The sequence below is a fragment of the Lampris incognitus genome, chromosome 19, assembly GCF_029633865.1.
Source record: "Lampris incognitus isolate fLamInc1 chromosome 19, fLamInc1.hap2, whole genome shotgun sequence".
Classification (NCBI taxonomy): Eukaryota; Metazoa; Chordata; class Actinopteri; order Lampriformes; family Lampridae; genus Lampris; species Lampris incognitus.
In genome coordinates, this window is record NC_079229.1 from 24,748,183 (window position 1) to 24,774,966 (window position 26,784).

Sequence of the window (26,784 nt, forward strand, 5' to 3'; positions counted from 1 at the left end):
GACGCCCTGCAGGATTCCCAATTTGACTTGCATTCACATTTGTGTTTGCAATACAGGGTCAATCCCGTTTCCACCCCATGTGCCTTCCTGTGCCAGGGTTTGTATCCTCAGTTCCCACACTTGTCTTTTTTTTCCTCTTGTCCTTACTTGTCCTTTTTTTTTTTTTGGTCATCCTTTCTCTGTGCTTTGTTTATTTCCATTATATAGCACTTTGTAAACCTAACTGTTGCTTGGGCACCGCAGCGGACTATCTTTTAATACGCTAGCGACCCTCTGATGAGGCGCACAGTTTTCCAGCTGCATCGCTGCCACCGGCTCGGCGGCGTTGGATAAAAGTGTCCATAAAAATGTAAATGTGCTTTTGGTTTTGTGGTTGTTTTTTTTTATGTTTTGTTTTGCTTTTGTTTTTGGTCATAATTTTAATTGTGCATTTACTTCTTCATATAATTCAGTAAATGTATTGAGCGTTCCCGTTTAGAGATCACAAGGCATGCATGAGGGAGAGGGGCCTTGTGGAAGTGGATGAGTTCTCGTCTGATCCAGGGGCCGGAGCTCTGCCAGGGCTTCACCCCATCAGCTCCCGCTGCATCTTTATGACTCCGTGGCTCGCAGGCTGACACGCTCGCCGCTCAGGGTGGCTGCGCCCGCGCATGCACACACACACGTGTGTGTGTGTGTGTGTGTGTGTGTGTGTGTGTGTGTGTGTTTGCACGCTCCCATGTTGGCATACATGTGGTTTGCAGATAGCAGGTTGTGTATGGTAAGTGTGACTGGGGTGAGAAAACAGAAAAGGGATACCGGGGTTTCTGCTCCCCTCTGGAAAAAAAAAAAAAAACAACCAAAATTTTTATTTTTTTTATTTTAAAGAAAGTCAAGACATTTCATATGAATGGTAACATCTCGCTCTCCCTCTCTCGCTCTATTCAGTTCAAAAGGCTCTATTGGCATGAATGTTGCCAGAGCATCAAAGTACAATTTGCCCAAATATTTGGACAGTACACAACATTAACAACAATATTAACACAACATTATACCGATCAACAAAGAAACAATTAACAACTTACTAATGCTGTCAATGCAACATAACTATAATATCAAATGTAATATATATATATATATATATATATATATATATATGCACACATATATACATACACATACACACAGATAAATTAGAGAAGTAAGTCTCTCTCTCTCTCTCTCTCTCTCTCTCTCTCTCTCTCTCTCTCTCTCCCCCCACATATCACTCCTTGTCCTTGTGGGTGATTAGAATGCACCCTGGTTGTCCGTCTCCTCTCTCATTAATCATGCTCTGAGAGACGGGGCCGAGTGTTGAATGCGCTGTTGGCCCAGTACAGGACTCCACAAAAGCATTGTTAGCGCCGGCTACCAAGAACAGCAAACAGATACACTAGACACCAGAATTTATCTCGTATACAAATAAATTGATTTTATCCAAGGAAATTCAATGAAGGTGCATTGAGTTGTGAAAAATGGCTGAACGTGTTGCTGCCAATGGTTTAATGCACCCAGCCAAGAGTGCTTGCAAAATTTACTTTTAATGGAAAGTGCATCATAATTAACAGCGCATAAATATTAAGAGCATCTCTCTCTCGCTCTCTCTCACTCACGCTCTCTCATTCACTCTCGCTTTCTCTCATGCACTCCCTCGCTCTCTCGCTCTCTCACTCCCTCGCTCACTCACGCTCTCTCATTCACTCTCGCTCTCTCTCACTCACGCTCTCTCTCACTCACGCTCTCTCATTCACTCTCGCTCTCTCTCACTCACGCTCTCTCATTCACTCTCGCTCTCTCATTCACTCTCGCTCTCTCTCACTCACGCTCTCTCTCACTCACGCTCTCTCATTCACTCTCGCTCTCTCTCACTCACGCTCTCTCATTCACTCTCGCTCTCTCTCACGCACTCCCTCACTCTCTCGCTCTCTCACTCGCTCGCTCACTCACGCTCTCTCATTCACTCTCGCTCTCTCTCATGCACTCGCTCTCTCGCTCTCTCTCACTCACGCTCTCTCATTCACTCTCGCTCTCTCTCACTCACGCTCTCTCATTCACTCTCGCTCTCTCTCACGCACTCCCTCGCTCGCTCACTCACGCGCTCTCATTCACTCTCGCTTTCTCTCATGCACTCGCTCTCTCTCACTCTTTCACTCCCTCGCTCACTCACGCTCTCTCATTCACTCTCGCTCTCTCGCTCTCACTCACACTCTCGCTTTCTCTCATGCACTCACTCTCTCTCTCCCTCTCACTCCCTCGCTCACTCGCTCTCTCGTTCACTCTCGCTCTCTCTCACGCGCTCACTCTCTCTTGATCTCTCACTCACACTCTCTCATTCACTCTCGCTTTCTCTCATGCACTCGCTCTCTCTCTCACTCTCTCACTCCCTCGCTCACTCACACTCTCATTAACTCTCGCTCTCGCTCACTCACTCACACTCGCTCTCTCACTCACTCTCTGTCCCGCTCGCTTGCTCCCTCTCTTCCTCTAACTCTCTCTCTCGCTGTCTCTCTCTCTCTTTCTCTCTCTCATTCTCTCAGACACACACAAAAGCATGCAGACATAGACACACAATGGACAAACTGTAACACACTCTCCCAGATACCTCAGCCGTGGGGCCGGAGCCAGAGTGTGGACAAAGTGAGATGGATTACTGTGTGGATTTTGGCGGGAAAAACTGCGACTAATTCTGTGATTAGAAACCCGGTTTCAGGAGGAACAGAAACACAGGGCTTTGAATCCAAGTCAGAGAGAACTGGGCTCAGTGAGCTCCTTTGCCAAAATCCTTGTGTATGTGTGTGTGTGTGTGTGTGTGTGTGTGTGTGTGTGTGTGTGTACATAAATAGGGAAATGCTAATTTGGTCACATCCACACTTGTCCACTTGTGCATTGAAGCGTGTCTAGCCTGCGTTGAAATCATCTGTCATTGTTAATATGACCTACATGAATTGATCTTGAATGGGAAGTTTGGTTTTCCGATTGTCTCCATCAGAGAAGAGCAGCAAGTGTTTAGTGTTCGTCCACACTTTCAGCTCGGGGCCCTTATGAATGCAGCCGTTCGTATCAATGACATACATGCATGAATTGGTTAGCTATGACGGCAAGTTTTCTTTTTAAATGTCTCATTTTCATGCTATTCTAACGAGTTTGGGGAATTGGAAATATGTCACAAGACCACAAAAGCGCTCCGCGCATTGAAATGACCACCCAGGATTTTGGGGTACCTCATTGGAGAGACTGGCAAAATGTATTTTTTATTCACCCCCACCACTAATCTCTCTCAGCCTCCCTCGTTTCTGTTGGTGCCATCCACGGGTCCAAGGTCAGATATCACAAAAACATCATCATCAGAGATGCATGGAAGACGTTTCTAGTGTCTTTAACATACTAACACAAATCAATCATCTTGATCACAGGTTTTGTTTTTGCTTTTTTGCTTTTCCCCCCCAATTGTATCCGGCCAATTACCCCACCGAGCGATCGCTGCTCCACTCCCTCTGCCGATCCGGGGATGACTGCAGACTACCACATGCCTCCTCCGATACATGTGGAGTCGCCAGCTGCTTCTTTTCACCTGACAGTGAGGAGTTTCACCAGGGTGACGTAGTGCATGGGAGGATCACACGCTATCCCCCCCCCCCCAACAGGTGCCCTGACCGACCAGTGGAGGCACTAGAGCATCAACCAGGACACATACCCACATCTGGCTTCCCACCCGCAGATACAGCCAATTGTGTCTGTAGGGACGCCCAACCAAGCCGGAGGTAACACGGGGATTCGAACCAGCGATCCCTTTGTTGGTAGGCAATGGAATAGAATGCCATCACTGGGCCCTGTGATGGCCTGGCGGCCTGTCCAGGGTGTCTCCCCACCTGCTGCCCAATGACTGCAGGGACCCTGAGAGCAGGATAAGTGGTTTGGATAATGGATGGATGGATGGAATAGACCACATGTCATCCGGACCTGATAACAGTTTTTTAAGTGTTCCTGATGTCTCAGCTCGATCCTCTGGCGGTTGGTTTGCAAAAAAAAAAAGAAAGAAACATGTTTCAGACGAACCATCTCTGTTAAACCTGTGCAAAAAAAACATTTATTTTACGTCACTGTAAATAACATGCAACGTTAGCCACTGAACTGTAAATGCACCACCAATCAATACAAGTCCTGCTGCTAATTACAAACCAGGACGATGACCCCGTACAGGTCTGCTCACAACAACATCGCACAACCGATCTGATCTGTGTCCTTGTTTATCTTTTATTTTATTCATTTATTACTTCTCACTTTACTCTTTTGATATTTTTGCTGTTTTTTTTTTTTTAATTTGAGTACACATTTGATGGTAAAAGCACTGGTGGAAGCCCACCATTGGACATGTGGCAGTGAAAATGAAGAACGCCAGGATTAGCTTCAAGCCCAACAAAGCCGTCCTGCTTAAGATGTGTTCATTAATACTGCATCAATCTACAAAGAGAAAGCGAGGGAGAGAGAGAGAGAGAGAGAGAGAAAGGCCACAGATCACTGAAGACAGGAGGTGTAATAATAGTTCCCAGTGCATAACCACAGATGCGTGTTTACCATTGGGAGCTACTGTTAACATTTGGGTCAGGTTGCTTTGAATGTTACAGCAGAAAACAGGGTGAATCGGAAAACATGCAACTTTTGCTGCAGATATGAACCCCGTAACGGATACAAAATGGGTGCATGTGTTGAATTCTTGTTTGGGTAAAACTAAGACACGAACAGCTTAACTTTTTACATAACGCAAATACATTTTAACAATGGAACAGAATGGATACTGACGCTTTAGTATATTGCACATCAGCTGGTTTGCATATTGTCTATGCATGTTGTCACAGTGCCTCTTACAATATAACGTCGCACCGGATACAGGCCTACGAGCATATCGGGCATGGCTTCACGCTCTCTATGAGAGGCTTGCAGATGGGCATCAGGAGTAATGGACCTTTCCTATAGGACTGCTGGTGCTACTGACACGCTTTTCACTCATGATATAAGCTAGTATTTATTCCCTGTGAGAAACTTTGCGAGTTAGGTCTTTTTTTGTTGGTATATATTTTGGTAAACTAAGCAATTTTGAGATTGGGTAAGATATTCCCTCTTGTTTCGAACACTGCTCGACGTGGTTAGGGATTTGTTCGTATCTAAAATATTCCAGTTTCCTGTGTAAGCATCCAAAAAAGACACTCTATTCAAGCACATTCTTGAAATGTGATGACATGAGCGTCTGGGTGGCTTTGCGGACTATTCCGTTGCCTACCAACACGGGGATCGCTGGTTTGAATCCCCGTGTTACTTCCAGCTTGGTCGGGCATCCCTATAGACACAACTGGCCGTGTCTGCTCATGGGGAGCTGGATGTGGGTGTGTCCTGGTCGCTGCAGTAGCGCCTCCTCTGGTCAGTCGGTCGGGGCGCCTATTCGGGGGGGGAACTGGGGGAAATAGCGTGATCCTCCCACGCGCTGTCCCCCCTGGCGAAACGCCACACTGTCGGGTGAAAAGAAGCGGCTGGTGACTCCACATGTATCGGAGGCCTGTGGCAGTCTGCAGCCCTCCCCGGATCGGCAGAGGGAGTGGAGCAGCGACCGGGACGACTCGGAAGAGTGGAGTAATTAGCCGGGTACAATTGGGGCGAAAAAAAGGGTTTGTTTTTTTTCAAAACCGTCAATGGTGTTGATAGAAGTGCTCAACTAATCTACTACTACTACTTTTGGTTGCACCCGTTAGGGGTCGCCACAGCAGATCATCCATTTCCATTTCTTCCTGTCTTCTGCATCTTCCTCTGTCACACCAGCCACCTGCATGTCTTCCCTCACTGCATCCATAAACCTCCTCTTTGGCGTTCCTCTTTTCCTCGTCCCTATCAGCTCCATATTCAGCATCCTTCTCCCAATATACCCAGCATCTCTCCTCCACACATGTCCAAGCCATCTCAATCTTGCCTCTCTTGCTTTGTCTCCAAACCATCCAACTTGAACGGTCCCTCTAGTATAATCATTCCTAATCCTGTCCTCCTTCGTCACTCCCAGTGAAAATCTTAGCATCTTCAACTCTGCCACCTCCAGCTCCACCTCCTGTCTTTTCGTCAGTGCCACTGTCTCCAAACCATATAACATAGCTGGTCTCACAACCATCTTGTAAACCTCCCCTTTAACTCTTGCTGGTACCCTTCTGTCGCAAATCACCCCTGACACTCTTCTCCACCCACTCCACCCTGCCTGTACTCTCTTCTTCACCTCTCTTCTGCACTCCCCGCTACTTTGGACAGTTGACTCCAAGTATTTAAACTCATATGCCTTCGTCACCTCTACTCCTTGCATCCTGACCATTCCACTGTCCTCCTTCTCATTCACACATAGGTACTCCGTCCTGCTCCTACTGACTTTCATTCCCCTTCTCTCCAGTGCATACATCCACCCCTCCAGGCTCTCCTCAACCTGCACCCTACTCTCGCTACAGATCACAATGTCATCTGCAAACATCATCATCTATGGAGACTCCTGCCTGACCTCGTCCATCAACCTGTCCATCGCCATTGCAAACAAGAAAGGGCTCAGAGCCGATCCTTGATGTAATCCCACCTTCACCTTGAACCCATCTGTCATTCCAACCGCACACCTCACCACTGTCACACTTCCCTCATACATGTCCTGCACCACTCTTACATACTTCTTTGCAACTCCCGATTTCCTCATATAATACCACACCTCCTCTCTCGGTACCCTGTCATATGCTTTCTCTAAATCTACAAAGACACAGTGTAACTCCTTCTGGCCTTCTCTATACTTCTCAATCAACATTCTCAAAGCAAACATCACATCTGTAGTGCTCTTTCATGGTATGAAACCATACTGCCGCTCGCTAATCATCACCTCTCCTCTTAACCTACCTTCTATTACTCTTTCCCATATCTTCATGCTGTGGCTGATCTACTTTATACCTCTGTAGTTGCTACAGTTTCGCACATCGTCCTTATTCTTGAAAATTGGTGCCAGTATACTTCTTCTCCACTCCTCAGGCATCCTCTCACTTTCCAAGATTGTGTTAAACAATCTAGTTAAAAACACCACTGCCATCTCTCCTAAACACCTCCATGCCTCCACAGGTATGTCATCTGAACCAACCACCTTTCCGCTCTTCATCCTCTTCATAGCTGCCCTCACTTCCTCCCTGCTAATCCACTGCCCTTCCTGATTCACTATCCCTACATCATCCAACCTTCTCTTGCTCTCACTTTCTTCATTCATCAGCCCCTCAAAGTACTCCTTCCACCTTCTCAGCACACTCTCCTCGCTTGTCAGCACATTTCCATCTCTATCCTTGATCGCCCTAACTTGCTGCACATCCTTCCCAGCTCGGTCCATCTGTCCTTAGTGTCTAACCTCTCATACAACTCACCATACGCCTTTTCCTTTGCCTTTGCCACCTCTCTCTTCAGTTTACACTGCATCTCCCTGTACTCCTGACTACTTTCTTCATCTCTCTGACTATCCCACTTCTTCTTTGCCAACCTCTTCCTCTGTATAACTTGCTGTACTTCCTCATTCCACCACCAAATCACTTTGTCTTCCTTCCTCTGTCCTGATGACACACCAAGTACCTTCCTAGCTGTCCCCCTCACTATTTCTGCAGTGGTTGCCCAGCCATCCAGCACCACTTCACTACCGCCCAGCGCCTGTCCTAACTCCTCCCTGAATGCCACACAACAGTCTTCCTTCTTCAACTTCCACCATTTGATCTTCGGCTCTGCCTTCACTCGCTTCCTCTTCTTGGTCTCCAAAGTCATCCTACAGACCACCATCCGATGCTGCCTAGCTACGTTCTCCCATCACCACCTTGCAGTCTCCAATCCCTTTTAGATCACACCTTCTACATAAGATATAGTCCACCTGTGTGCACTTTCCTCCACTCTTGTACGTCACCCTGTGTTCCTCCCTCTTCTTGAAATATGTATTCACCACAGCCTTTTCCACCCTTTACGCAAAATTCACCACCACCTGTCCTTCCACATTTCTCTCCTTGACACCATACCTACCCATTGTCTCCTCATCACCACTGTTCCCTTCACCAACATGTCCATTGAAGTCCGCTCCAATCACCACTCTCTCCTCCTTGAGTACCCTCTCCACCCTGTCATCCAACTCATTCCAGAATTCTTCTTTCTCTTCCATCTTACACCCAACTTGCAGGGCATATGCGCTGATAATATTCAGCAATACACCTTCGATTTCCAGCTTCATACTCATCACTCTGCCCGACACTCTCTTCACCTCCAGCACGCTCTTGACATACTCTTCCTTCAGAATTACCCCTACCCCATTTCTCCTCCCATTCGCACCATGATAGAAGAGTTTGAACCCACTTCCGATACTCCTTGCCTTACTCCCCTTCCACCTGGTCTCTTGCACACACAGTATGCCTACCTTTCTTCTTTCCATCATATCAGCCAGCTCTCTCCCTTTACCAGTCATAGTGCCATCATTCAAAGTTCCGACTCTCACCTCCACACTCCTACCCTTCCTCCTCTCTCCTCATTTGTTGAGAAGTGCTCAACTAATGAGGAGCGGAATACCAATAGTACCCACCATTGGCTGCTGTGCATCGTAACTACCTACGCCATTGGTTGTTATAGTTTAAATGTTTTCTCCTCTGATTGGCTGCCGTCCACTGAAATTAGTGGCGTGATGCTGGGCAATGTAAACTGTGTGTTCTTTGTTGAATCGCATTAGCAGCTGATGAGTGCTCGACGCATGAAACAGGCTTGTATTGCTATGTATTAAAACTTTTTTCCTGCATCTGTATTGGGATATATATATATATATATATGTATAAATAAAATGATGACGTGCATTGCAACCAATTCCACTACTGGCAAATTCTCTCACCTGTTTGTAGAGATTAACAAAATTACTAGTCCATACATTGTTTGATAACTTCTCAACATGGATATTATTGCCAGTGGACAGACAGAGATTCATATTAAGCCTTGTCTAAATTACCCTTCAACGATCCATTCAGCGGATTTTTGGCCCTTTATTCATGCCATAATCATCGATATTGAACTCGAGTTACATCCCAAAGATCTAAGCTGTAAAGATGACTAACTGTGTGTGTAATGGGGTCATGACTTCTGATTACACATGAGGCGATAATCACGGTGACCCTGGAGGGTCTCCATGTGACCACGCTCAAAGGGGCTGTGCCACATAAAGCCCTTTGACTCCCTCACTTAGCGGGAGAATTAGAAATCACTTTGACAGATTCTCTGGGGAGAGCAGCCCCCGAATGAGGATGGTCACTGTAAGCAAATGGGCATTAAAAACAGCCCATTGGCTTGCCCTAAGCAGTCGCTTGTTCCCTCATGTGTTTACTTCTCCTCTCGCATTTATTTATTTGCTCTTTGTCCCTCTCTCTCTCTCTCTCTCTCTCTCTCTCTCTCTCTCTCTCTCTCTCTCTCTCTCTCTCTCTCTAACTGTCTTTTAGCACATGTGTTCTTTCTGTCTCTTTCTCTCTCATGCTCCATACCCACCCTTCCTTCTCCCCATTACTCACACAGCTCCCTCGCCAAACACAATTAGTTGCAAAGCTAAGGGGGTGTGAATCACCGCATCCAGTCGTTAGCGCCGAGCGCTGACTCACATCTGGAGGACGGCATCCAGCCTTGGGCCCTACTGTCCCGTAAAGGTCACACAAAGTATGATGGCAGTTAACTACCTCAAGTTTATTACAGTCAACACTTCTCATTAGGTGCAGCCTAGTGCGACCTCTCTGACACCACCCAGACACGGTTTACAGTCGCATCACAATGGTCCCAAGGTATTCGGGGGGCTATTTGGACCGCTGGTGCATGACTTGGCCTTTGCTAGACCTCGAGCGTGTGGTATTTTCTGCTGTACATTACATCATCTAGTACTTGCACTAATTATTTTTATTTAAAGATAGAAATCGTTGTTTCTGTTTCCCAATTTATAGAGAAAGACAAAATCGTTTCTGTGCATAACTGTAGTCCACTGACTTCCGGCTTCCACTGCAGCGGTCGTACCAGTTTCCTGTTTGTTGGCGCGTGCTAATGACAATAGCATATTTGTCGCGATGCCTGCAAGCTTCACCATGGATAAATGTCAACGACATGCACAGAATTGTTGACAAACTTTCACCTGCACCTACCAGTAAGCGGGGGAACATTTTCAAGTTGCACATATCAAGTTACGTCCACAATCATGATGAACAATATGCTATTATCAATAGCACAGGCCAACAAACAGGAAACTGGTATGACCGCTGCAGTAGAAACCGGAAGTCAGTGGACTACGGTTATGCACAGAGCCGACGGTATGCAGACGTACATACTGCTGTTTCAGTTATTTGCAGGTGTCACGCTGAGCGACATGGCAAGTCGACTTCCTGGTACGTGAAAGCTTTCGTTGCAAATAAAACAGGTCTTGACTCTGATCTTGATCCTGATTCTTACTTATTATGTATGCACGGGTCGCCAGAGTCAGGTAGGATTTAGAAGGGCTGTTGTTGTTTTTTGTTATATTTGGTTTGTCGTGAGATGGATTCCTGCTGCAGCCAGCGTGTCGATCAACACTCCTGCTCGCAGCTGAGCTGTCCTTGAATGAAATATTGAACTCCCGCCTGCCCACTCTTTGCTAGCTGCTCTGGGTAGACTCAGCTGTGCGCCGCAAACGTGTGTGATGGGGCCAGCTTCCCTTTGCTGCAGTGGTCTGATCTAGCTTCAGCTTGATTTTGCCGTTTTGTGATCAATTTTTCTTTTTCTTGTTGCAAGATGTTTCCAGGTCGAGGGGTTGTGTACACGCACAGCCACCGAGATGCAGACGTTATACGTCGCCGTGCGCCATCATGACGTTCATAATGGCCGCGCTACGCTGCCGGTGGAATATTGCGGGCTGTCGGGTGTGAACCCCAAAAGACGGCCGCTGTAGCCAGTGAGATCCGGCAGCGGGAAGGTTATAAAGTGTGTCACTGTCTGCGGCCTACCTGTGTGACAGAATTATTAATGAGCTGTGTCTTTATTTGTTCTCCTCATCTAAGACGGGACGATGGGCTGCGAGCTGCGGGAGCGGTTTGTGTCAAGTGAAATCTGAGTCTCGCTTGTTATAACAAAATGGGGGATTCATCAAATGTTAATTTGGTTTGAAATGATGGGTCAAGACAGTGTCACTCGCGCCTTCTCGCGTGCGGAGTGAATTGGAGACCGTGAGACGTACTCTTCCATGTCAGGCACACGCTCCCTCCCTCTGTGGTCATTGAGCTCCGCCTAGTGGTGCTAAGCAGAAAATGCACCCGGCTCCAATTGCACTCTGCAATTCCGGTGCGTCGCGCCGTTGCCCCCCATTTATTGTTTCCTTTGTTTTTGTTTTTCTTTAGATTTATCGGCTGCAGTCGCGTCAGCAGCCTGAGTCACAGTGATGTTTGTCTTCTCAGAAAGGTTGAAACCGCAGGATGCGTTTGCGTGCCATCCTCTTGACACCGTGGGTTTGAGTCTACATTTTGGCCAAATGGGATTTCACACATGTAATGGGTAGAGAGGCTGTTAGTCATACTCTGTTCACCATTTGAAAGAAATATCAGTCTTTGCAAGTGTGCATGTATGAGTGGGTGTATGCATGTGTATGGCAGTTTCTATGCCACTGTGTACATGTAAGGAGATGTCTGCACGGGTCTGCGTGTGTGTCACATGTTTGTATATTGTGCATGTCTGAGCTGCAATGTGTATTTTACATGTGTACATATACATGCATAATGTGCCTTTTTGCACTATGAACACGCATGTCTGTGGTGGAGACGCTGCAGCAGGACTTGAACTTTGGCCGGGGGGGGGGGGTCATCCAGAAGTGACGGCAGACGCTTTTACCACAGCACCACCATTCAATAACCGTGCTTGTGACTTAATAAGGCAACAGCAGCAATTTGTCACAGCCTTCTCCATTTTTAATCTACCTGTTAGAGCATTAGCCTGGTATCATCCCCTCGTCTAATCACTGAACAGTCATTTTTAAAATGAAGCTGGCCTCCCTGCCATCCATCACCCTTGGTGTGCTGTATTAATCCCTTTCCATAAAATGACATTTAAAAAAAATCCCTTTGTTGTTTTGCTGAGATACGCTAGAGGAGTTTAAAGATGGTGGCCTGAAATTAATTAAATACATAGAGGGGGAAAAAAATAATTAGTCTTTGTCTCTTCATTCTCTCGGCAGACATCATTCCGTGGGGGAGGCTTCTGCAAGCTGTGGCTTCATTATATCTATAAGACATTAAGGTCTATGCGTGAGACTGGTCAAACCCCTGCTGTCTTCATGGTGTGTAGTTGCAGTTTTTCTCAATTGCTTTGACGCCGTTCCTGCAACAACTCGCTGCTTTCCCCAAATCTTCACACAATTTTAAAAACTCACACCCCAACGGTGCAAACATCTCACTCGCGGGTCCCAATTCAATTTGCCCCTCAGACAACACACACAAGCTGTCAGAAACACAGATAACATGTTTGTTTCACACTGGGGGATTAAGCCAAAGCACCGCTACCAAAATATTTGCAATAGGTTTCCAGAAAAATAATGTGGATCTTTGTAAAATCACAGCGCTGACTGCTAGTGCCGGCAGCCATACCAACATGTACCCTGGCTCTGCTGCATGACAGAAGCTAAGCAACTGTGGGCTTGGCTAGTACTTGGATGGGAGACCTCCCGGGAACACTGAGTTGCTGCTGGAAGTGGTGTTCGTGGGCCTGTAGGGGGCAGTCTTCCCTCTAGTCATAATAAAAAAAAAAAACAACAACAACAAGAAAGCCCAGCGCAGTGACGGGGACCCTGTGCTGTAGGCGATGCCGTCCTTCAGATGAGACGTTAAACCGAGGTCCTGACTCACTGTGGTCATTAAAGATCCCATGGCGCTTATCGCAAAGAGTAGGTGGACCCCCGGTGTCCTGGCAAAATTCCTGACCTGGCACTCTCCATCTGGCCACCTAATCATCCATCCATCCATTATCCAAGCCGTTTATCTCAACCAGGGTCGCGGGATGCTGGAGCCCATCCCAGCAGTCACTGGGCAGCAGGTGGGGAAGACACCCTGGACAGGCCGCCGGTCCATCACAGAGCCCACACATACACACACACATTCACACCTAGGGACAATTTAGTATGGCCGATTCACCTGACCTACATGTCTTTGGACTGTGGGAGGAAACCGGAGCACCCAGAGGAAACCCACGCAGACATGGGGAGAACATGCAAACTCCACACAGAGGACGACCCCCAAGGTTGGATTACCCCGGGGCTCAAACCTAGGACCTTCTTTGCTGTGAGGTGACCGCGCTAACCACTGCACCACCGTGCCGCCCCCACCTAATCATCCCCGGCTCAGTGATTCCTCCCTCTCCATCTCAAGCTGATGTGTGGTGAGCGTTCTGGCACAAAATGGCTGCCGTGCATCACCCAGGTGGGTGCCACACATTGGTGGTGGTTGAGGTGAGTTTCCCCCCTTCAATGTGAAGTGATCTGGGTGTCTAGATAAAGCGCTATGCAAATGTAATCCATTATTATTATCATTATGCAGATAACCCTTTCAGGAACACCCTGGCGAGAGAAAATCAAAGCAGTGCTGTAATAAACGCCTCTTGCATTAGTGGAGAAGGGAATACTACTGTATAAAAACCTGACCTTTGAAATGTCACACGGACATGTGTCATGTAAGGAAGAGTCCATGCACAGTAAAATACCCAATGTCCAAAAGACATTTGGTTTCCAAATGCAGCAAACGTCCTGGTTACTCAGCATCAGCATCGGCGTTCTCATCATCTCTTCTCAGGTCCGGGTGAGGCCATCATATCTCATCAGCGTCATACATTATGCTTGCTCTTTCCAGACAGTGTGGGGGGAAAAATGCTCTTGTGTGCCTTGGAAAACCCTGGATAGACTCCACAGACATCATCACAGGCATCCATCATTGCCTCCAGGAGGTTTTGCTGTGCGTCAGGGTTGCGGTCATACACTTTCCACCGCCGTGCTTAGAAAAAAATTCCTCAGTCGGATTCAGAAATGAGGGATATGCTGACAAGAAAAGAACGGTGATCCAGGGTTGGGCGTCAAACCAGGCGTGAACGAGAACAGCCCGATGGAAACTCACATTATTCCCAAATGACAACATATCGGGCTTGCTCTGCCCAGGCTCCCCTTCCTATTGAAGGACGTTATTGTGCGGCTGATCTAGAAATTGAAGGCGTTTTGTCGTGTTGTATGGACCCACTTTGACATGGCGGTGAAGGACGGCGCGATTGCTGATGGCTGCACATAGGGTGACGTTGCCGCCCTTCTGGCCAGGAACTTGTATGATGGCAAGGTGACCAATGATGTTGTGCCTCCTTTTGCACCTTTTTGTTAGGTTAAACCCTGCCTCGCTGATGAAGATGTACCCATCTGGGTCAGCCATGGCATCCAGCTCAGAGATTCTCTACAGAAGTAAAATAAACACATTTTACTGTACTAGAAATACAGTACTGTAGTGTACTACTGTACCGGAATGAAAAATTGTGTACTGTAGTTACTGTAACACATGACTATATTGTATACTGTAGTACAACTATACAGTACTGTACTGATATGCTGGAGAAATGGGACATACTCTACATACTGCACAAATTCTGTACAGTATGGCAATTACCTGCATATATTGGAATCGTTGCTCCTTAACTCTGTTTGAATTCCCTTCAGAAGGCACACGGTACAGCTGCTTTGTACTTATGTGGTTCTTCTGAATGATCTGGTCAATGATGGAAATGCTGATGCTGTCAGTTCCTTGGAAGACTACCTGGTCTTCAACTACTTGGGTTTGAATTTCCCTCAAACCGGATGGCATTATTGGCAATCACCATATTCACCGGGGCAGTCTCCCGCTCAGCTGTGAATTCTCCTCCTACCTCCAACAGATGGCCGCCTCTCAGTTCTGCGCCAGTGATATTTGACCATTACTGACCTATGGTCATCCACTGCTGTGTTAATAACTACACAGAGTGACGTGGAGAGTCGGTCTCTATGCACTGCAACATTACATGTCTCGCAGTAATAACAAGGCAAAGACCTGTTTTCCCTTCTGCAAGTACGGACAATGGATGCAACCGTGATACGGCTTAGGTTGGGTTGCACTCCAGCGTCTCTCCTAGTCCTCCCATGTATGATGAACTAGGGTGGCACGGGTTTCATCTGAGATACTTGTCTTTGTTGGTGTCATCCTCATCCTCTTCCTCTCTGTTGTCTTGCAACTTCGGCATTGTTGGGATCCAAAACACGTGGACATGCCTGTGGGCCCTACTTATGGTCCCTGCAATTGATTGGTGTGTTAACCATTTTGAGGCTCGGTGTTTGCACCTGTGCTACGGGAAGCAGTTTTTGTGTTTAAGCAATCGAGAAAAACTGTAATTCTGCCGTCTGAAGGAAGTACTGCGAGATAGCTTAGGCGAATTAAAGCGGGAAGACATTTAACACATTCAGACATGTATAAACAGCAGCTGCAGATACTGCGACGTGAATATTTTGCAGTTATTTACACTCTTAACCTTGAAATAGAGGGAGAGAGAGAGAGAGAGAAGGGGGCGCAGCATGAGAAATGAAAAGAAGGAGATGAGGCAAGGAAAGAGAGAGAGAAACGAGGGGAAGAATCAAGTGAAGGATGGAGGCTAGTGGGGATTATGACCGAGTTCAAATTAATTCACCTCTTAATTAATGGAAGGCAGGCAGGAGAGATGTGAATAATGTGTTCTGTATAAAAAAGATTTGACTATGAATGTACACTGTGGGGATTTCGAGGGTGCAGGAGGTTTGGAGAGAATAGGCTTTTTCAAGGCCCTGAGGATAATCCCTAAAGTTAGTTAAACAGACAAAGGGAAATTAAGTGTGTGTGTGTGTGTGTGTTTGCCTGTGTTTATGCTTTGTTTAAAATTTGCCAAGTTACAGCGTTGATCATTATTCAGTTTAGGGTAGACCCTGGCTCCCTGCAGCTGAAGGCTTTCCCTCTAAATTGTGACGCTCACTTTCCCCAAATGAGAATGAAACTCACTAAAAACTATTATTGGGGGGGTCCTTGCGAACTAAAGACTTTCAGACACCAAATCTGTCCATCCCTCCAACCTCCCACCTAAAAATAATTGTCATGCACGCTTTTCGCCACTAGGGGGGGGCAATAATACTTCTCACACTAGGCTTTTAGTTTAAAAAAAGTTTCATAGCGGGGCTCAGTTTCATACAGAGATGGTCTGCTCTGTGATACACACACATTTTTTTTTAAATACGAAATGTACCTCTAAAAACAGCCTTAAGTATTTTCGCTGTTGAAATACTCATCTCACACCTGCTACATATGTAGCAAATAAATAATGAAAATGATCTTAATACATAATGTGTTGCTGTTAAGCCCACTGAGGCAAATTTGTTATTTCTGATATTGGGCTATACAAATAAAACTGACTTGACATATTGCAGTGCTTAACAGCAAGGAAGAAATGAAAATAAGAGGTTGAATTGAGTATCATTTTATGTTATCGTTTTTATTATTATGATTATTCCTATTAGTAGTAAAGTTGTAAAATCACAACTGCTTATTGCCCATATGTATATATACACACATATATATATATATATAGTCTCCTTTTGAGCACCACTTGTACTCATCTGTTAATTTAAAAGTAAATCAAAGGAAAATAAGAAATCCATGAAATGAAGCAGACATCTCTGACAACATTACATAACGTGTCACTTTCCTCTGTGTGTGTGTGTATTTGGGTCACAGAGGATCTTGGCAGTGCTTTCCACATCACCCAGTGAAACTGATGCATGTACATGGAACTAATGTGTGGAATTGGAGAGCAGAATAGACAGAGGTGCTGTTCTGGAGTCTGATGTTAGTGCTTTGTTTCTTCTTTATGCCATGGACAATAGTTTGCTTAATTTGATTGGATCAGAGTAAATATCCTCTGCGCCAGTGTAAGCATGGCATTACCGAGGAGGGATGACACTGTCACAGTCTGCTATATAGGCAGTGTGGGAGTTGATACACTAAATGTGTTTTCCATAAGCAGTGCTGGTCTAATCAGCTCAGAGAGGCTGCATGTCATAGGCCAATGAGATTTGATGGTTTGAACAGATTTAATTCTATCATGTAGAAAATCTACCCTGTGGGCATCTACTACAGCCATTGATCTCAGCTACAAATGAGAGTCATGACTCATTTGTCAACAGGCAATACATTTCAAATGCCAGCAAAGCTCGTCTGAACCGAGCGGTTTTGACGGGGGACCATGCATGCACGTCTCGCTGGTATGGGCTCAGCATGACAACGCACCACATATCGAAGTGGATAATTATGTACTAAGTCCTTTTAAAGTACCCCTCCACTCAAAAATGTGTTTTTCTAATGTTTGTGTCCCCTTAAAATGTCTGGCCTTGACTATGCTGACTTGTATCTGTGCAAAGTTTGTCACTAGAGCAGTGTTTTCATATTCCTCTACTGGAAGAGGAGCTGTCTGTTCACTTCCCTAAAATCTGAGATTCAAACGTACCCGGGTGAGCTAGATTTGGTACGTCACAAATCGGAAAGCTGTCTAATATGCAAATGAGAGGCAGGCAAAGAAACCTAAAACCTCCTGTGCAGAGTGGACTTGTCAGTACAGAGAGAGAATTTGCATTAGTGTAACAAAAGTTTGCACAGCAAACATGGTAGAGTGCAGTTTTTGGATGCAAACCTGACCCTGGAGCTTCCTTCTACCAAAAAAAATAAATCACACTATACTGCTGCAATGGTTGGAATTTATTTACAGACATCAGGGTCACATGCCTACAAACCTGGAGGGGACTACTTATCTGCGATGGCTCATTTCAGTGAGGAGTGTTTCCATAACTGTGGGAAAACCTGGCCTGAGTGGCTAAAATATAGGAAGCAGATTCAGAACTGTTTCCATTTAACAAAAATTATGTATTCACAGGGTGTAGCTACACGAGAAACAAAAGAAAAATTAACAGTTAACTGAACAAAACTCAGCTCATAACAAATTAACATCACGTGCAAACATCTGCACCCTGACAACTCCAAAGCAACTGCTTAAATACTCCTGGAGTCAATCAGCAGCACCTGAGTTTAGGCTGCACCGCTGTGGCAGGGAAAGCCAACACCAGATGATGGGACAAATGGTGTGTTCTCACCCACTCTGTCACCCCCCCCCCCCCAAGTCTGTTACTCCTCAGAGTCCTGGAACAGGAAGTCAGCAATAACATTCTTGTGTCCTGGTCTGTACCAGGCCTGAAAACAACATGGCTGAATGATAATACCAGCTATTCATTATTGCGTTAGTGCTTCCTTCTGTGGCTCCACTGCAAACGTGATCAGCCTCAAGCACAAAGTCTTTACCAATGAGGTCTTACTTCAACGTGTCTAAAGCCCATTTAATCACTAGAGCTCCCTTTTCAACAATGAAGCATCTCACTTGCCTTGGAAAGAGTCTGTGGCTTATGTGCTACACCGGCATCTGTCTCTTCCATTCTTCATGAGTCCTTGGACCTCTCCAGTCAGGAAACCTCACTTGACTGAAATGTTCTCTGCTGGATACCCCCAAAGGCTGGGCATCAGGCCTCTCCTGGACAGCTTGGTTGTCAGAGTACTCTGCCTTGAGCTCGGCGGAGAGGTTAGAGACGGTTGCTGCACCTTCCAACGCCTGCGGACACTACTCCTGATAGTCCTGCTGCACCCCCTGCTGAAGCTGGGCGCAATGCTGCTGGACTCGATTCCACCTCTGCTCCTGCTGCTTGCCTTCCTGCTCCATCCTGGCACCCCTGCTTCCGCACCAGACGTCACCACAGACTGGACAGTTCTGCACAACCTAGTTGATCTGGCAGTTGACTGTTGCCCCGTGCTGGTCAAGGACATCATGAACTTCAGGCACATCAGTTGCTTGAAGTTTCTCAGGTTGGCATTTCCGTCGCTGCCTCCTACTGGCCTGGATCCCACTGCTGCCACCAACTGTGGGGAAGCCTGGCCTGAGTGGCTAAAATGTAGGAGGCAGACTCAAAACTGTCTCCATTTAACAGAAATGATTTCTTTACAGGGTGCAGCTATGCACAAAGCAAAGGAAACAAATTTACAGTTAACATCCATCCATCCATTAGTTGGCCAAACCGCTTATCCTGCTCTCCGGGTGGCGGGGATGCTGGAGCCTATCCCAGCAGTCATTGGGGCGGCAGGCGGGGAGACACCCTGGACAGGCCGCCAGTCCATCACGTGCACACACCTACAACCTGACGTCCTATCGCCTTAACAACTCCAAAGCAACTGCTTAAATACCCCTGGAGTCAATCAGCAGCGCCTGAGTTTAGGCTGCACCGCTGTGGCAGGGGAAGACAACACCTGGTAATGATTGAGATGATGGGCACAATAACCTAATGCAAAAGTCACTCGGTTTTCACAGGGAATTAGTTTTGAAGTCTGACGCTGCGTCTACTGTTTATCCTGGGACTGCGACAGCGAACGGGAGTCAGTATGTAAATCGTGTACTGCGTGCGTCATCTTTCATATGTGACTTATAAATAGCGTTAACTACGCTAGCCTTTTGCTAGCTGCTGCTGGTTGTTTGGTAATAGTATAACTGTAAACTATATAAGCTGGCGTTTCGAAGTTCAGCCATATGAAGCGATGACGGTAGCCCGAGTTGCGTCGTTGTTCGCCCGAAAAACGGCGCGGTGTGCAACATAAACCTCTTTTCTAGTCTGGACTTCGATCCTGATCGGGTTCGTGCGGCTCACCCCCCCCCCCCCCCCCCCCCCGTTCTGGCAGTGCCAGTAAAGGCGTCCGTCATTGTGCGCTCCGAGGGCTGACGAAGCGGCGGCGGCGGGGCCTCCGGTACTTTCTAGGTTTGGTCCCAAACAAAACTCTCGGAACCATGAGCGTAAGTGTGGTGCGGGTCGCCTCGCCGGTTTTGAATTTTGGACTACTGCCAATGAGCCAGTTCCCAGGCAAACTTGGTTGGTGTGACGTCTTGAGTTGATGCAGTTGGAGGACAGTAGGGGGAGCTAGTGGGCAACATAGGATGTAAGTGACTGTAAGAGGGGAGAGGGAGTGTGACGTGGGTGGTTGATGTAAAGAAGCGTATGCTAACAGACGTGTGTCTTCGAGTGGTCCCTTAGCAACGCAACAGTTGGCTATCAATATAAACAGATATTACACGTGATGTAAGAAATCTCAGCCAGACAAAATCATTCTGCAAACTTTAATTAGACCTCTGGTATATAATTACATGACAATGTGAACAGACTATGTTTCACAACCACTGCTGTGTCAGCCACTGCCTGGTACAAGCTAACAAATAAAAGATGCTAACTACACTTGCCATTCTGATATGTCTGCTAGTGGGGCTGAATCTCTGATGTTTCATATAACGCTAGCCATCTTGACGTGCACCACCCTCACCTGTCGAGCGAGCAGTGGAGGTGGGCGGGGTTTGAGGTCTGTGAAATTTGCATATTCATAAGCCTGAATTTATCAATGAGGGAGAGAGTAGATGTGCTTCCAGACCCTTTTCAGTTTTTTTTTACTTTTTATGTGGGAAAACCATATCAAACAATATGTTAATCATCTCAGAGTATTTTTAAACTTTAAAGCGTGTCTGGAGGGGGAACTGTAAGTCTTTAAGTGGTTCACAGTAAGACAAAGTATATAGTTTAGGAAATGCTTTCTTCCATGCTGACATGGGGTGTTGAATATCAGAGCAATCCTCTCACCTGTAAAACCATTCAGATGTGCAGCACAGCTTTAGTGTAGGTATCCAGCAATTTCCTAATGACCAAGGGCCAGATAAAACCAGGGACAGACTTGGATTAACTCAGACTTGTTTAAAATTCTAGGGGATTTCCTCAACTGTTTCTTTGATCCACAGCAATTATAATTGCAATTTTATTCCCCCTTGATGAGAAATGTGTCCTGGTCAGAAAGGTCCTACAGGAACGTGAAAGTGCATTAGGGTTTCCTTCCCTTTGTAGGATAGTTTGTATTTTGTAATTGAAGGTTACATATGCCACAAAATATTAAGGATGGACAGAAAATCCCCTCATCCTTCAGCAACCGTTACCTCACCTCCTGGGTAATGTTGTAATAACCCTCAACAGACAGTAGATGGCCTCATTGTACATGCTGGGAATTTTTTCCGGCTAGACGTGGGATTAATTCCCTATCTTGAAACTCTACTACCCATTAAGGGATGAAAAATTACAATTCAATTTTGCATCCTTGTCATAAATAACTATTATAAATGTGTGTAAAAAAAGTTGAACAGTTAAATGTTGAAACGGTTACTTAGACTCGTGGCACCTTGTATGAAACATAGGCCTACCAAAAAGCATTTAACCAATCTGCTATGCAGGTAAATTTGGGCTGATCCTCTCAGTTTTTGCATTTGCATCAAATTCATTTTGAGGAAATGCATCTGCTGTCTCCTTTGGTTAATATTCATTGGGTTGTTGGCCATTTGGGAATGTGCAGGAATGGCAGTCAAAGGGAAATTGATTTTATTCTTTTGTCTGTGTTCTTGTTTTGTTTTTCCAATTGGATTCCAAGTTGTTTGCTTCCACCGTACTACTCATCGTTGGCACTCTCAAACGTGTTGTTATTCAGCCCACACGGTGATATTGTAATGTAGTGGATTGAATGGCACAATATCAACAGCTCAGCCCCTTCCTCACCCCTGTCTCCTTAGCAACCCAAACCCCCTTTGCAAGTAAGATGAGATGCACCTTTTTCTCAAGTAGGTATGCCCTGCAGAGGCTGTGGACTGGAATATTTTATGCCAATGTCACTGCATCCACACGAGTAAGAGGATAACGGGGGTACAGTATGTTGCAATGGAGAGTCTGACACACTGTTGCTGAAACAGCTTGGTAATTGAACATTTCTCATAAATAACTGCTAAGATAGGGTGTTGAAAGAAAGTTCCCTGAAAACCACAAGAATGATGAAGCCTCGTTTCAGTTTACATAATAGGCTCGGGTAGTGCCTGTATGATTCATTAGCTCGCTTTCTAGCAATGAGACATTTGCATATAAGCAAAGGTGCGAGGCAAGCGGCTCAAAACGAAAATGGCGCCCACAGCCAGTCTATTCCTCCTTTTCCCATTATTGTCGTACGAAGTGAACTATGAACACTACGCTGCGAACTTATAACGCACCAAAATTCATTCCGTCGAAGTTTCTAAAGCCTGCCTGTCCTCTTTATGTGTACTTGTCAGCGGCCTGTCCAGGGTGTCTCCCCGCCTGTCGCGCAGTAACTGCTGGGATAGGCTCCAGCACCCCCCCCCCCCCCCAGCCTGAGCCTGACAGCAGGATAAGCGGTTTGGATAACGGATGGAATGGAAAACTGAAACAAACAAGTAGTCTGTAACGTAACGTAGTGTAGCGTAACGTAAAGTAGCGCGACTTGAAGTAACGCAGATCAGGAAATTGGTGACACGTTTTTCATTTGTTTAACTACTTCTAGTTGATGCTTTTCTATTTCCCCCCCCTGCCGCAAATCCTACCGCACTTCACATCTGTCTTCGTTTATTTGTTATTAAACGATTAAGTTCAAGCAGACCTACTTTTTTTTTCTAAACCGGAAATAATCCGTCGCTTACACTCTAGGACAGTAGTCATCTGTTGGTTTGACCTGATTGATGATATCGATACAACAACTATAATGTGAGTTGATGTCAATCGCCTTGAGGAAAACGACTTTTTTTTTAAAATCTGTCAACCAGCGTTCATTCGCACGACGTGTTCAAGATCCTTTTTTTCTGTCTACGTACATCGCGTTACTAGCAGGGGAACGTGGCAGATGTTGGGACTCGGTGACGGTGTTGTGGAGGAGGTGCTCCACACCCCTCTCCGGGCGCCGAGTGGTACGGTCCTTCCCCAGGAACAAGTCCCTCCAACCCGCCCTCTCTGTACGGCCGATAATCCATCTCTAGCCATAACAAAGTATACAGGTTCCACGCTGCTCGTTTGTTTCTGTGGGGCTTTCCGTTGTCCGCCCCGTTCCAAAGAGGCGTGTAAAAGGCAAAGCTGGACCCGTACAGGATGACCATGTACAAGGGGAAGCGTCGCAACCATCGATGTAAGTTGCTCATCGTTTATTATTCGGGTTTGATGAAATCTCTGTTGTCGCCGATGGCCTCTGCCGGGGACATCCGATGTGATATCCGCTTCGCAGCGTCGAGCCAAGTTGGCACGTATGTTGACTCAGACGGAGGGTGACTTCCCGCCGCAGATGTGAACGAGCCGTCGACCGGGCTGAGACGTTGCTGTGTACGTACGCACTTTCTCATGTCAACCAAAGTAGGCTGCTCACTACTGGTAAACGCGTCATGCATCTGTTTTGTTGGGGGGGGGGGAAGTATTTCTTTCTGCTGAGTTTTAGAAGATATCGTTTAAACACAATATCCAGTCGCTCCCTGAGCTGTTTAAATGGGTGTTGGGACGTACAGGTGCGGGTGTGATAGTCAGACAGCACACGACTTTTGAGGAATTACAGCGTGAAAACCCATCAGCAGTGATGACGGAGCTGCTTTGTGAAGGGATATTGGCACTGAGTTGATAAGCACCTATGAAATGTGCACTAACGTATTGTGTGGATGTTGTCGACAGCCAAGACCGCCGTTTATTCTGAGGATGAACCCCAATACCAATAACACACGTACCCCTGTCCTGCTGTATGGGGGTTGGGTTTAAACATGAATTGTAGGTTCTCCAAAATTATACCACGGAGGGGGCAAGATCAGCCTGCTTATAATAATAATAATAATTAATTAATGAGGGTTTGAGGGAAATTTATAAAGAGAAGATTGTGATAGACGACATGTATGCAGAGAGCAACACGATAACGACATTTTCACAGGACATTGTTTTGCAAGTGATGATGATTAATTGAAAACTGCACGAGACCAATGCACCCACGTCACAGTCATGATGGTTTGTTTGGAATTTAGTTTTGTCTCCTGGCATGTTTTTATAATTGATGGCATGCTTACAAGTACTGAGGTATTTTTTTGAACCACACTGCCCTTGGATAGCTTTTGTTTGGTGGATATGCTCCAATTAGAAATGAAAGATACATAGTACGGTCAATTTCCTCTCTGCTGAGGAAATCGAAAACAGAAAATACCCCGTTAGTGGCAGGTTTCGCTGTAGAAGTTACGCCACAGATTGCACCACTCTGTCTTCAAAGATGTGCGGATGTATTGATTGGACGGAGGCAAGGCTGGACAAATCCCAAATGTGAACTGTGAGCACAGAAGAGTGTGTAGAGACGGAGCAGAAAAGGAAATCCAGGGACTCATGAACATTTTAACGAGGTAGGCAAAAGAGACGATGAGTCTGTGTTGGGACTCAAATGGAAGGGGAGGTCAGGCTTGTTTCAGAGGTTGTTCTGCACCTAATCCATCACCTGTGAAGCAACAGAGGCTCCATGTGCCCACACTTGCACTAAATCCTAGTGCCATGAGCTTGAACTAAGACCCGAGCCAGTTCAAGCCCACCTCCCGCCCCCACAACCTAGTGGAAAGAAATGCTGCTGATGTGAAATTTGCATGGAGTTAATTGAGGAAGCATGGAGCCACCACGAATTTCATCACAGTTCAAATGATATGGAAAAACACAATTTGCATTTTGGTGTGTGTGTGTGTGTGAGAGAGAGAGAGAGAGCGAGAGAGAGAGAGCGCGCGCACACATGTGGCTGTTTCTCAGTTGAGTGTCTATGTGTGCTTGTATGTGTGTGCATGTACTTCAGATTTTGGAAAAAAAAGTGTTTGCGCATGCTTGGGGGGGTGCAATGACAGTGATGTCAATGACTATATGGGTGTAACCGGGGCAGTTAGTAATAATATTGCCCTTATTGTTCTGCATTTATTTTTATGCAAATATTAAACAAGGAATCTCATAGAGATATTAACGTAATAATACTTGAAATTCAGTAAAGCCAAAAGCGTAGATATTTGAGTAAAACATGATGTAAGGGATTTACATAGGTGGTGTGGTGCAAGATCATGCTTTTTTTTCTTTCTTTTTTTTACTGGTCTGGCCTGCTTTTATTTTGAAATCTGCCATGTAAAAAAAATGCATGCATGTGAAAAATGGGTAGATAAAAGGCTATTATGAACAGTACTTGATGGATCATTCATGAAGAGTATAGAATAGAAAAGATGAACCATTCCTCATTTATGATATCTATTTCTGTAAGGAGTGCACTACTGTGATGCAATGGTGTTTACACACAGTAGTCAGTCCGTGCAGCTTATCACACAATGAACGTGCAAACGCAATGTTCCCACATGCCAAAGGCTAACTGAGTTAACCTATTTACGGTAGGAAGAGAAAAAAACTCTGCTTTCTTCGTAGTCTGAGTGGAAAAGTGAGAATGTTTGAGTTTTTGACCATAAATATTTAAGGTTTTGCAGTTCAGGAATCTTGAGATGAAATCTGGTTATGGCCCTCTGCACCATGGGGGATTTTTTTTCTTTGTGTGTGTGTGTGTGTCTATTGCGTGTATGTGCTTTTGCGCATCTTCAGGCCAGGAATACTTTTGTCAGATGTACTAAAAGACACCTCTTTGAAAGAAAAAAAAAGGTCCTCTGGCTTTTTCCATGTGCTGCAGCTCTCCAGCTGTCTGACGGCTGTTTTTTGGGGGGTTTTTTTTTTTTAATTGCTTTGAGCAACTTTCAAGATGTAGGATCTACAGTGCATGACAAATGAATGGCAGTGTCTCTTCGAAGCACTGCAGATGTTATCCCTTGCCCATGTCGACAGCGTCGCTGATTTTGGGAGAGGAGGTGTGTGTGTGTGTGTGGGGTGCAAGAAGCAGTCTATGCCATACTCTTGTCAGTTTTTCCTCCCATAGCTTATGTTATATGTCAAGGACACCCAATTTGTGCATGTGTAAGTATGTGCATGTGAGGGTTGTTTTTTTTATTATTATTTATTTATGGTTTCAAATGTGTCACCTACCATACCTCTGCAAACCTTGAATCTGTTTTGACTAAACGTTGCATTTGCACACTTGGAGAAAGGAATGCACAATCCTCACCGGAGGAGTCATTAGACTTGACTGCCCTGCTCCTCTTGAATAAATCACAAGAAATTACAGGCGGACTAGAGGATCCATACGGACCGGATCCTCTTGTCATCTGAGGTGCAATCGCAAGAGATTGTAGACTTTGGTTTTGGGGCATTGTGACGTCTTTAGTGACTATATGAGCAGTGCCACACCCTTGACCCTGCATTGTGCATTATCTGTCAGTGAGGACCTAACGAGTTCCTCCAATCTGCAATAAGATAATGTGCCACATATCTTCCCTTTCCAACCTCATTTATTTATTGTGATTTTTATAGGAGCAAATTCTGGTTAGGTAGTCGCCCGGAGAGGAAGCCAATAGTTTTGACATACACAGGCACGCAATGACGCACAAGCAGACACAAGCACATAGACAAAGGTTGTTGTACACAAGCAGACAGTTAATAGTGATATTAAACTATTTATATAGCACTTAACAATGTTACAAAGTGCTTTGCAAAAGAAATAAAACCAGACAAAGCAAAAATGAGAATAAGACCAAAGGACATAAGCACAGAGGAGGTAAAGACAATAAATGAACAAGACCAAATAAATAGGAATAGAAATTAAAGAGTAAATAATTTTTTTTTAAATCAAACATTTCCAAAAGCTTTCACAA

At 45.6% G+C, this 26,784-nt stretch overlaps 1 protein-coding gene across 2 annotated transcripts in view; it reads left to right on the forward strand.

Annotated features, from left to right (window-relative positions):
* LOC130129695 (RNA-binding Raly-like protein) overlaps positions 1-26,784 on the forward strand; it is a 77,280-nt gene that overhangs the window by 12,268 nt on the left and 38,228 nt on the right. The window contains exon 1 of one of the 2 annotated variants that reach the window (XM_056299281.1): positions 22,897-23,174. The exons of the other annotated variant lie outside the window; for it this stretch is intronic. Coding sequence (XP_056155256.1) covers positions 23,138-23,174 — 37 coding nt within the window. The 5' untranslated portion in view covers positions 22,897-23,137. Of the gene's footprint in view, positions 1-22,896; positions 23,175-26,784 lie in introns of those variants that run through there. 2 annotated transcript variants of the gene reach the window in all.